The 13,484-nt window shown below is 37.2% G+C and overlaps 1 protein-coding gene across 1 annotated transcript in view; it reads right to left on the bottom strand.

Moving 5' to 3' along the window:
• Positions 1-13,484, bottom strand: part of LONP2 (lon peptidase 2, peroxisomal) — a 92,374-nt gene that overhangs the window by 47,603 nt on the left and 31,287 nt on the right. The window contains exons 8-10 of the mRNA XM_043437814.1: positions 13,185-13,326; positions 3,125-3,275; positions 932-1,058 (exon numbers count right to left, since the gene is read on the bottom strand). Of these exons, the coding sequence (XP_043293749.1) occupies positions 932-1,058; positions 3,125-3,275; positions 13,185-13,326 (420 nt within the window). The remainder of the gene's footprint in view (positions 1-931; positions 1,059-3,124; positions 3,276-13,184; positions 13,327-13,484) is intronic.

A 13,484-nucleotide genomic window follows, 5' to 3' on the forward strand; every position in this document is an offset into this window, starting at 1 on the left:
TATCCACATAGTAAATCACAAGTTAAGAAAAGGAACTCCCAGGTCAGATTGAGTCTTACTGTTTCATAAGTAAATTTAAACAGACTTCCAAATAGACTTCCATAAGAAGGCTGGATTAGATCAAAAAGCAGACCGACTAGCCAAGCTCTAAGTCAAAGTTCAAAACAGAGGGAGGAAAAAAAAAAAAAACACAGAGAGAGACTTCACTTCTCTTGAAAAAACTGCGGTTACTGGGATGGGGCTGCCTGAGGAGTCCTGGCAGCCTGACACTATTTGCCAGATGATGCAACAGACCTGCAATGCTGAGCCAGGAAAACTGTGAGAGGCTATTGTAGATAGAAATTCTCAACAGGATATATTTTCCATTCAAACATGCAATCCATAAATTAGACTCAGCAGTACTCAACTCAGATAATGTATGTGCTGCTTGCTACAGGCTTCACCACTTGGTAGCTAACTTGGGAAAATACCTTCTCTGTTGTTCTGGCATTAATTCTGAAGATAAAAACACTAAGGATTTTTAAAAATCTCTCAAAGAGAGGAAAAGAAAATCTGAACAACTTATAACAGATGTCTGAAAGGATCATCTCACTTCTTAGGAGACTTCAACTTTCAAGGTTCTGGGATATAAAAAGGTGTCTCTGTATTTTCCATGTATTTGGTTGCTAATTTATCAAATTAATCCCTGACATTGCTACTGTAGAAAAGCTGAGATTCTGGCTCCACTAAAGTCCTTAGTTAGCTATGAAGATACTTTAAAAGCTTTCCCTGTGAATTTCTGCCTAATACAGAGCCCTGTGTAAATCGACAGTTACGGAAATGCTTGCTGGGAATCTGCTGGAGAGGGAAATGGATGCTGTGGGTCGCCAGTGAAATAGGAATCTCCTTTTCAGATCTGAACGTTACTGAACCCCCAGGATGGCTGACTAACCTGGTGATGATGTCAAGAGTAGTAACCTGAGGGATCTGAATCTGCTGAGGAGTCAGCCCATGCTGTTCCAGCTGCTTAGGGATCAAGTGCCTGTGGGCAATCTCTATCTTCTCCTCTTGTGTATACCCTGGAAAAGAAGTCATCGTGCTTTATGATTATTCACATGGCTTCCACAGTGCCAGGCTTCATTAATAAATCCAACACAGGTGCAATGCGTCTTGGATTTAGAATGGATTTAAGTATGACTTTGACTAAGATTAGAATAAATTAATCTAATTGCCAATCAATAACTGCTAAAATTTCCAACTTTTTCACAAACAAAACATGCACTTACTAAATAAGCACAGTGTTTGAAAGTTTTTTGATTAACATGGTATCTCTCTTAAAGAGAAAAAAAATCTCACTTTCATTAAGATAAAGATTTAATTTAAACCTCCTCCTTAATTTAAATGCAAGTTTTACTTTATTATTTGAAAGGAAAATAAAGCCATCCTTTTTCTTTAGCATAATTTGCTGCGTAATTGAAAAAAAACTTACAACAGTAACAACAGAGGCTTCTATTAAGACTTCAAGGGAAGAGCTGCAATGGGGTTATTTCCAGAAATCCAATTGTAAGTTTTAGCAACAAACAAAACAGAAACTAAGATGTCCCTATAAGAGTTTTTTCCTTACATGTTGGAATTACATTGATAATTTATATATTTAAAATACTTTATGGTCTTATCTACTTAAAAGTCTCAATATGTATAAATTTACTTTAAGTCCTGTAAGATGAGTGTCCCCTATAATGATTGCCCCCTTTCCATTTACCAAGCAAAAATTAAAAAGATGAATGGACAAGGAATCTATCTTTTGAGTATAAAAAGGAGATTAAAAGACACCAGAAGAGCTAAAAGATAAAATAACCAAACCTGCAGAAGAAGGTGGCATCAATGTCCACCTCTGCAGCAGCTGTCCTGATTATTTCACTTCACGTTAATATATCTTATGGATTTTTGCCTTAATTTGGAGTTTCCATGCAACTGGGTCTCATTACTTATTTATTTTAGTCTTATAAATAAGCACAAAGCAATTTTAAAATACTCGACCATATTTTAAAACTACAGGATCCTGCAGGGTTCAAGATAACTAAAAAATCGAATTATCACTTACTTGAGGGTAAAAATATATTTCAGTTTAATATGAAATATATATTCAGATTATATTTATTTTTATCTATTTTTATTTTAAAAGATACCCTCTGACATTTGATCTTTTCTAGGGAGAAGTAATTCTGAACAATTTAAATAAGGTGAAAACACTGGGATTTATTTAGTGTTAGTAACTAAAAGGGGCTTCCCAGGTGGCAATAGTGGAAAAGAATCCACCTGCCAAAGCAGGAAACACAAGAGACACGGGTTCTATCCCTGGGTCAGGAAGATCCCCTGGAGTAGGAAATGGCACCCCACTCCAGTATTCTTGCCTGGAAAATTCCATGGGCAAAGGAGCCTGGTGGGCTATAGTCCACGGAGCCACAAAAAGTGACATGACTGAGTGACTGAACACACACACAACTAAAGGACTTTTTTAAAAACACAGCCCTGTGAAGGAGAAGACATGGCTAAAAAAAACAAAGTATATAAGTACTTGACAGAGTCAACTAAAAAGAAGAATTTGAAAGAACTCTATAATTTTATACAAAAATGAGGCCAGATGTAATAAACAGAAAGTTTTACGATCTACTTCCTAATGAGAATAAATGATTAGATTTTCTAAGAGATAGTAAAAACTTCCAAATCTGATAGACAGGAAGCTGCATTGGCAATGAGAAGATCTATTTCTGGTTTTTAGACACATACTTTGAAAAAAAAGGTAAGCTATTTATCTATAATTTTAGAAATTGCTTCAAAGAATATCTTATTTTCCATAAAAATAATCAGTTTTTAATGCTAGGTTGAATCTGAGAGTGTTACAGAACATACAATGTATATTATATAAAGCATAAACACACTCTTATCTGTCATGCTTATTTTATAGATGTTGAATCTATATAAAAGCTTGTTTATATGCCAGATTAACTTCTGATCAACACTGGCAAATCAACTTTTTACTCAAAATTCTATAGCTCGACCAGTTTTAAAGAATTCTGCTCAGAAAAGCAACAAATAGCCTTTTATTTAACAAAGTAATGACTTCTGTTTACAAATCAAGTACCTGGCACCTGAATGATCTCCATTCTGTCCAACAAGGCAGGTGGAATAGTAGCAGTGGTGTTGGCAGTAGCAATAAAAAGAACTTGGGAAAGGTCAAAGGCCACATTTAGATAATGATCTGTGAAGTTATGGTTTTGTTCAGGATCCAGCACCTGTGGGAGAACAATAAACACTGAAACAGATGCAGTAGTTCCAACAGAAAACCATATAAATTAAAACATACATGATGATATTTCTGCTCAGCACAGTTAGTTTGGGAAATATGGGGATAACATTAAAAATGGGAAACATGCTCAATGTTAAAATTCTTTTAAACACATAAAAGCACAAAGAAGCAAAAATTAACCATTCAAACTTTGTTCTTAAATCTATTAATGACTCACTATCTGGCCACAAATAAGTTACCAATCCCGCAAAACCAGTTTACCTCTGGGTAACACACCCTCTCTTAACTGCTATGAGAATGTAAAGTAAATGTGTATGGTATTTTGAAATTCTAAGGTAATAGGTAAAATAATAATTAGTATATTCCTCCTCAAACATTATCAGAAAGTCTTTAACAGTTTTTTTTTTTTGGCTCATCATGGTAAGTAGGATCTAGTTCCCTGATCAGGAATTGAACCCATGCCCTCTGCAGTTGGAAACACAGACTCCTAAAGACTGAACCACCAGGGAATTTTCCTGATGGTTTTTTTTTTTTCCCTGATGGTTTTTTAAAAAGCAAAATCTTTGTTTATAATGAGCAAAATATTACTATCCCTTGAAGATATTTTAATTGAATAAATTAGATATTTACTAATTAGATTCTTAAAATGTTGAACAACTGTATATTAAGGAGACTATATCTTCTCAGATCACTGCTCAAATGCTCCAAGTTGTAGGCACTCACAGGGGAGAGGCCTACACTGGACTTTAAAGAAGGCAACATATGGCTTCCATGTTCTAACCTTCAACATCTTAATGCTTTCACTTAGACTGGATTAGTACAGATATAAATAGGGTTAACAGGCACAGTCAAAAAGGAAGTAAAATGAGTTAAATACTTAATCAATCACAATCTTACTATATATTTCCTTGCTTCTGATTCCCTTTCTAAAGTTTTACTTATTTTTAAACATATCCACAAGTTAGTCTTAATTCAAAGCCCTTTTCTTGAAGACTCTTGAATTTTGTTAAATATTCATTGTTATTGGTAACTCAATGTGTATCTAGAATATAATTCCCAGAAAGTTCTACTATTTATATTTTCACAAGACTTAAAATAATGTTTAATGTTATAAAAATGTTACTTACAAGTCAAAGACAATTCTAATTATGTTCAGTCTAAACTGGCTAAGTGTAATATTACTGTCTACCAATGATCTGAAAATTGCTCATCTATATATGGCAATCTCAGTTAAACTGATTGTCTAGTTAAGCAAAAAATCTCTCATTTAATGGTTGTAATTAAATTTAATACATACATGTTGGATATGTTGCCATCCAAGAGAAATAATTTTTTTCCCTTAAAATTTTAAGACACTGAGTTTGTTAAAAAGTAGGAAAATTAATAAAGCAATGGTTTCTGGATTATGAATGAAGTCTTTTTAAAGTGTATTACTGGACACCTAGGTCAGGAGGAGAGAAAATCAGTGATACTCAATTTGTGTACCTCCACCTTTTATTTAGGAAAATTTTTTTAAAAATGTAGAGTTTGAACAACATCAAAAATAATAATGATCATTAGAATGCCAGATAAAGCGTTTCTGGGAACCATTACTCAGATGAAACCTTAAGGTAAACTGTTAAATCCAGGGAGTGACACATTTTACAGAGAGAACTTTCCAGCTATCAAACTTCTGCTTCTTCCCCAAGCCTTAGAGTGAGGGCTTCCATGGCCCAACTCACTCACATAAAGGAGCAGATTTCAGGAATGACCAGAGCTGTTTTCTCTCTTCTCATTAAAAGTTATCTCTGTAATTCCTACCTATGCAGAATGACTGGGAATGGAAACAGCTGTGATATGACATTTTATTCTCAGGGATGTGAAGTCATATCCCTGACATAGTGGGATTAAACTATGGGAAGGGGTGTATGCCGAGAACTGTTCTTCAGTAACTGTTTCTGGCAAGAGAAGAACTACAGATAAATTTGTAGGTAACCCAGGAATATACTCCACATATTATACAGGATGAGGCAACTATCATCTCTAAGTATGATATTAATAGTGTGGTGATACTTTTTTAAAAGTCTGTTCTCTTTTAGGGGTAGATGCTAAAATATTTATGAAAAGATATGATGTCTGGAATTTGATTCAACATAAGTAAGAATGGGATGAAGGAGCATGGGTAGGAACAGACAAAACAAGACTGGCCATGAGGGACTTCCCTAGCAATCCAGTGGTTAAGAATCCACCCATCCAATGTAGGGGTCACAGGTTCAATCCCAGGTCGGGGAAGTAAGATCCCACATGCTGTGGGGCAACTAAGCAATGCAACTACTGAGCCTGCACACTCTAGAGCCCAAGTGAGCCTGCGTGTCACAACCAGAGAACCTTCGTGCCACAACAAAGACCCAGCACAGTCAAAAAAACCAACACTGGGCATGAGACGGCAATGGTTAAAAGCAAGTGCAAATTTCATGGTTAATTATATTATTTTCTCAACTTCTGTTACGGTTGTATTTTTTCACAACAAAAGTAAAAAATAAAGTACAATAAAACAACTAAAATCAACTCTGGAAGCCACACACAAATACCATAGAAATTAAATCAGTGATAATGACAAAGTTGAGGAAAATGTCCAGAACATAGAAAACGAAGGCAGTAAGGCTATGTAGAGGAAAGATATGGAAAAAAATAACAATATTCAATTCATACCTAATTGATGTAACTAAAGAAGAGGTCTTAGCAAATGTAACATCAGATATAATTAAAGAAATAACCAAGAAAATATTCCAGAAGACTCAACACTACAGACTGAAAAGCCTCAGACTCCTCTTGTGCAATAATAAATGACAGAAGGTGATTAGGGTAACACCTACAGAATTTTCAAGCATAATTATGACTTTTGTGTAATAAAATACAATAGAATACATGTAGCAACACATAGGATACAATGGGTAACAAAGTGAATACCTGTGAGCCCACTATCCAATTGTGACTACATCTGTATTTTGTGTCTAGATCAGGGGTCACCAAAGTGGAATATTTAGAAAAATCCCCTGAAGTGCAAGTAGAAAATACGAGTACATATATTCATCTTTATGTATCTATAAATACCAGAAAGAAATTAGTTTTTAAAATATTTACTACAAGAAGTAATGTCCTCACTTGGAATACGCATCACACACAAATGAGATATTCTAAGAGAAGAGTAGAAATCACATAACATAATGGGCTGATGTGGGGCCCTCACTCATCTGCTTTAATTGTGATGATAGTACAACTGCAGTCCATGTTTGCCTGCTTCAGCATTTTTACAGGATACAAATGGATGAACGCAGTGTTTAAAAAGATTTCTGCAACATATCATTAAAGATAATAGAGGCAAAAATGTGAACAGTAAGAAAATAATAGGAGTTAACACTTATTTCTGGAATCAGCTTTGACAGCCACAGTACAAAATAAAATAAAAACAATTACCTAATTAAAATGCATCGTTTCAACCAAACATAACTGCTTAACCTTTAAAAACGTATTCTGTATGGGCTGCACGTATGAATACCTAACATTAGTACAATGGCACATATATGTTATGTTTCCGTTGCATAATTATCTTTAGTTATAGACTGACTTGTATCCCCTCAATGTATAATTGGAAAAAGGATCTTTAAGGAGGCAATTGAGGTTAGAAAAGGCCATTAAGGGTGGGTCTCTTACCCAATATGACTGGTGTCTTTGTAAGAGAGAGAGAGACGAGGGATGCGTGAGCACAGAGAAAAGGTCATCTGAGAACACAGTGAGAAGGCGGCACACGTCAGAGACCTCGGGGAAAATCAGACCTGCCGACACCTTGATTTTAGACTTCAAGCTTTCAGAACTGTGAGAAAATACATGTTTGCTTTTTTTTTTTTTTTTTTTTAAAGAAATCCAGTGTGTGGTATTTTGTTATGGCAGCTTTAGCACATTTTGTTGTTGTTCAGTAGTGAAATGGTGCCTGACTCTTTGCAACTGCATGGACTGCAGCATGCCAGCGTTCCCTGTCCTTCACTATCTCTGAGTTTGCTCAAACTCTTGTTCATTGAGTTGGTGATGCCACCCAACCATCTCACCCCCTGTCATCCCCTTCTCTTTCAGCCTTCCTTCTTTCCCACCATCAGGGTCTTCTCCAATGAGTTGGCTCTTCATCAAAGTATTGGCACTTCAGTTTCAGCACCAGTCCTTCCAATGGATATTCAGGGTTGATTTTCTTTAGCATTGACTGGTTTAATCTCCTTGCAGTGCAAGGGACTCTCGAGTCTTATCCAGAAACACAATCTGAAAGTATCAATTCTTTGGCACTTGGCCTTCTTTATGTTCCAGCTCTCATTATCTGTACCTGACTACCGGAAAAACCATAGCTCTGACTACATGGACTTTTGTTAGTAAAGTGATATCTCTGCTTTTTAATAAGCTGTCTAGGTATGTCATACCTTTTCTTCCAAAAAGCAAGCACCTTTTAATTTAATGGCTACAGTCAACATCTGCAGTGATTTTGGAGCCCCAGAAAATAAAATCTGTCACTGTTTCCACTTTTCCCCCTTCTGTTTGCCATGAAGTGATGGGACTTGATGCCATAATCTTAGTTTTTGAATGCTGAGTTTTAAGCCACGTTTTTCTCTCTCCTCTTTCACCCTCATCAAGAGGCTCTTTAGTTCCTCTTCACTTTCTGCCATTAGAGGGGTATCATCTGCATATCTGAGATTCTTGATATTTCTCCTGACAATCTTGATTCCAGCTTAAGATTCATCCAGCCCAGCACTTCTCATGATGTACCCTGCATGTAAGTTATATAGGCAGGGTTGTATACAGCAGTTATATATACAGGTTATATAGGCAGTAAGTTATACACAGCCTTTTTGCATTACTTTCCCAATTTTGAATCAGTCAGTTGTTCCACATCCAGTTCTGTTGCTTTTTGACTTGCAAACAGGTTTTTCAGGAAACGGTTAAGGTGGTCCGATACTTCCATCTCTTTAAGAATTTTCCATAGTTTGTTGTGATCCACATGGTCGAAGGATTTCGCGTAGACAATGAAGCAGATGGATTATATTCTCTGCAGCCAAAGATGGAGAAGCTCTATACAGTCAGCAAAAACAAGACGGGGAGCTGACTGTGGCTCAGAACATGAGCTCCTCAATGTAAAATTCAGGCTTAAGTTGGAGAAAGTAGGGAAAACCACTCGGTCATTCAGTTATGACCTAAATCAAATCCGTTATGGTTATACAGTGGAGGTGATAAATAGATTCAAGGGATTAGGTCTGGTAGACAGAATGAATGAAGAAGTATGGACAGCAGTTTGTAACCTTGTACAGGAGGCAGTGACCAAAACATCCCAAAGAAAAAGAAATCCAAAAAGGCAAAGTGATTGTCTGAGGAGGTTTTACAAATAGCTGAGGAAAATAGAGAAGTGAAAGGCAAGGGAGAAAGGAAAAGATAAACTGAACTGAATGCAGAGTTCCAGAGAATAGCAAAGAGAGATAAGAAGCCCCTCTTAAATGAACAATGCAAAGAAATAGCAGAAGACAACAGAATGGGAAAGACTAGAGACCTCTTCAAGAAAATTGTAGATATTAAGGGAATGTTTCATGCGAGGGTGGACACAATAAAAGACAGAAACGGTAAGGACCTAATAGAAGCAAATGAGATTGAGAAAAGGTAGCAAGAATACACCAAAGAACTATACAAAAAAGGTCTTAATGGCCCAGATAACCACAGTGGTGTGGTCACTCATTTAGAGCCAGACATCCTGGAGTGTAGTCCACTGGGCATTAAGAAGCATTACTATGAACAGTTAGTGGAGGTGACAGAATTCCAGCTGAGCTATTTCAAATCCTAAAAGTTGATGTAGTTAAAGTGCTGCACTAAATAAACAAATAATATAATAAATAAACAATAAAGTGCCAGCAAATTTGGAAAATTCAGCAGTGGCCAGAGGTCTGGAAAGATCAGTTTTTATTTTAATCCCAAAGAAGGGCAATGCCAAAGAACGTTCAAACTACCATACAATGGCGCTCATTTGGCATGCTAGCAAGGTTATGCTCAAAATCCTTCAAGCTGGGCTTCAGTAGTATATGAACCAAGAACTTCCAGATGTATAAGCTGGGTTTAGAGAAGACAAAGGAACCAGAGATCACATTGCCAACACTTGGATCATGGAGAAGGCAAAGGGATTCCAGAAAAACATCTACTTCTGCTTTACAGTTTACAAAGTGTTTTTACATGTATTCTTCTTGCTTCAATATGCTGCGAGGCATGAGAAATTCTTATCCAGGACTTGGGCAGGTGGGGAGGAGGATGTCCGGGACCAAGACCCTTGGTTCTTCCACATCTGCATCTTGCTTCACTCTACAGCACCACAGTCAATAAGGAACTGATGCTATTAGTCACTAAACCTCAGAGATAAGCATGCAACCCAGGGTGGCACTTGCTTAAAGGTATCATTTGAGGTTTTTGTACTTTCACTTTAGAATATTAATAAATCAATTGCCAAAAGAGTGGCAGAAATTTTCTATGTCAGAAAATACCAAGATGTCAGCTACTTGTCACCAAACATCAATTCAACAAACATTACTGAATCGCCACAAAGCACTAGGTGAACACTTAAAATATACAGTCAAACAAACATACGGAGGCTTATTCCTCTCCTCCTACTACTTGTGAAGCTGTCTTTGGTGGACTTGTTTCACAACTCCCACAGTCTGTTGGGAAATCTAACTATCAGGGAATCCTCCTTAAGTTCTTTTCAACAAGGTAACAGTATGTGTCTAATGAGAGAATCTGTAATATTATCTGAAAAATGCCCCAATTAAAGTCTTCAAGTCAAAGTCAGCATCTAAGAAACAACTAAAATCTTAAATAATGTTCATTATTCTATCATTCATAGTACTGATTAGTAAACTAGTTACTGAGACAAAGGAGAATGTCTTTGAATAAAAACAAGCAAAACCAAACCAAATAGAACTCTTATCTACAAACCCTGGGGCTTTTAAAGTGAGGTAACTATGCTTTTTATTGTCCAAAGAGGCCCCACTTCTAAGACTAAAAGAGAATGCAATTAAGAATTAGGCATAACCAGGAGTGCCCCATGCAAAACAGAATGTATGGTCTCCCTGCTTGTAAGACACGTCCCAGTCTATCCTGTCCTCAGGAGATTACAACAACAGAAAAGAATCAGGAAGCCAGAGGGAATGCAAAGCAAGGAAATAAACAAGAAAAAAAAAACCAAACTTTCACAAAGCAAGTTTCCCCTCAGTTTTAAACACCAATTTGAGTATTAATATTATTTTACATAAACCAGGGTAAAGAGTGGGGCAGAAGTGGTCAAATACGGAGGATGGTTAAAGTAAACTTGTGAAGCAGTCAGATGCCAGATCCCTTCCCCTGTCCCAGTGAAGTACTGGGACTTCCTTAAGGACGTACATCAGCAGGTCCCTGCGCTCGGCAGAGCCGAGTACAGTACATACCCTACTGAGAACAACAACTCAGGTGAGTGCATACATCCGGGGTGCTGAATGCTTCCCCTGCTTGGCTCCCAGAGGTTGGCAGCTGGGCCTTCATCCTCAAGCCAAGAGACGTGAAGAGTCTTCCCTAAGAAATTTGACCAGCCTCAGAAAAAGACCTCAAGTTATTGACACATGAGGTTCCCCAATGAAATATATTAGTCAGATGACCTACCCTGAAAATTGTCATCAATAAACCCTCTCTCACATGCTTCTAGCTTCCAATCAGCTTTTTAAAATCCTATTAAATATGAGTGGGGTTTCCCTGGTGGCTCAGTGGTAAAGAATCTACCTGCCAAGCAGCAGATACAGGTTCAATCCCTGGGTTGGGATGATCCCCTGGAGAAGGAAATGGTAACCAATTCCAGTATTCTTGCCTGGAAAATCCCGTGGACAGAGGAGCCTGGTGGGCTAAAGTCCACGGGGTTGCCAAGAGTTGGACAGGACTTAGCAACCAACCAATCAACCAATTATATATGAACAGACAAAACTGTCAGACATCTAATGAAAGACTCTAATGTAAAAGACAGAGACCAGAAAATATATATATAATTAATAGACAAATGCAGCTTTAGAGCAAAGAAAGAAAAAAAATTTTTTAATCTATTAGTATTTTTCTCACAGAGATAAAAGGACATTTTACATCTATATAACAAGAGCAAGATACTATAAAAAGAGCATGCAGAGAAGTTAAAAAAAGGGGGGGTTCTCTGATATGACAAACTCAGAGAAGGATTAAAAGATAAAGCTGAGGAAGTCTTCAGAGGAAGTAGAGCAAAACATAAAAAAGGTGAGTAATAGGAGAGAGAAGAAAATTAAAGATCTAACATCAAATTTATAGGAGTTCTCCAAAAATGAAGGAGAAGAATCAACAAAAAGATTCAAGAAAATTTTATAGAAACACAAGGAGAGATTTTCTAATACAAAGAGTTTTCAAAGCATCAGCAAAAATGGAAACAAAGAGACTCAAGCCATGGCAGTTAATCTTCAGAACACTGGGATATAGTGGAGATCTGAAAAGTTTTCAGAGTAAAACAAGTCACAAAAGACAGAACCACAACAGGTTTGTTTCAACAACAGCAACAGTGAAAACTGGAAAACAAAGGAGAAATGTCTTTAAAATTTTGCAGGAAAATTATTTCCACCTGGAATTCTGTACCCAGTCAAACTACCGATCAAGTATGAGGGAACCATAAAGACATTTTCTGACATTCACAGTTGAAAAATGTTTAACTTCAGGCTTTCTCAGGAAGCTACTGAGGGACTAACACTGCGACAGTGAGAGAATAAATCAAAAAAGAGGAAGACATGGACTACAGAAATCAGGAAACCCAACGTGGGAGAGGTAAAGAGTGACCCTCAGACCACAGCTCTGTGCCCAGGATGGGAACAACCAGTTTAGACTGGAGGCTTACGGAAGACAAAATCGATAAACCACAAAGTGTTTGAAAGTCTCCCAATAAGAATTAGATAGTTGGTGAAAGTAAACAAAAGAAACAAGACAATCATTAACTTCAAAAAGATTTTTAAAAACACAAAGGAGAGAAAAAGAAGAGCGATCATGGTTCACATGGTTCAACTGTGAAAAGCACTTATATAACTGTAATAGTGTAAACACTCAACAATGACTCAACAAAATCAGGATACAATTTACACCGGGAGACTAGAAGTATAAAAATGATATAGTAGGGGCAAAAGGCAGCAAGCAAGCAAACTCATCTCCTATAGAAAGGAATCCACAGATAATGCCCAAACCTCTAAAATCAAGAAAGCAATACAGCCACACTATCTCAAGAACGAACTAAAAGTCAGAGGGTCAAAGTGCAGAAAAGGAAATAAGGAACCCCAGGGATGAGATTTGCTTGCTGTTTTTTGTAACAATCTTATAGAATTACTATTCTCTAAACAATAAGAATGCAGAAAATTTTATTAAACTATACTTATAACAAAAAAGGAAAAAAGCAACAAGAGGAATTACTAGAAAAAGAACAAAGAAAATTCCTAAGACATTTTAAATTATCACATGGCTTCAGATTTTAGTTTGTATCAAAGTATTTTTCCCACGTCAATGTATTGCATGCGTGCGTGCTAAGCCATGTCTGACTCTGCAGCCCTATGGGCTGTAGCCCGCCAGGCTCCTCTGTTCATGGGATTGTCCAGATAAGAGTACTGGTGTGGATTGCCATGCCCTCCTCCAGGGGTTCCTCCCGATCCAGGGATCAAACCCGAGCTTCTGATGTCTCCTGCATGGGCAGGTGGTTTCTTTACCACCATCAGCACCTGGGAAGTCCACATGAATGTGTGTGTTCCCTAAATGTGATTATCTACTCTCACTCATAGTCTTCCAGTGGGAATAAAGATGGAGATCTTCTAAATCTTACCTCAAGCAGAGCTGCCGCAGGATCACCCTGCAGACTTTTCCCTAGTTTGTCCACTTCATCTAACAGGAACACTGGATTGTTTACCCCGACAGTCTTCAAGCCATTGATTATCCGGCCAGGCATGCTGCCAACATAGGTGCGCCTGCAGAAGGCAAGCCATAGATTAGCAACAGAGAGATGGCAGGAGGCAGGCAAAGTATTGCTTAGAAATCAAAATTTTGGGTCAGGAAAAAGTCATTTAGTTATCACAGGAATAGAGTAAAGAGATACTATAAATTTTAAAAGCCCTGTGACACATCA

This window comes from Cervus canadensis, chromosome 18 (genome assembly GCF_019320065.1).
Source record: "Cervus canadensis isolate Bull #8, Minnesota chromosome 18, ASM1932006v1, whole genome shotgun sequence".
NCBI classification, from domain to species: Eukaryota; Metazoa; Chordata; class Mammalia; order Artiodactyla; family Cervidae; genus Cervus; species Cervus canadensis.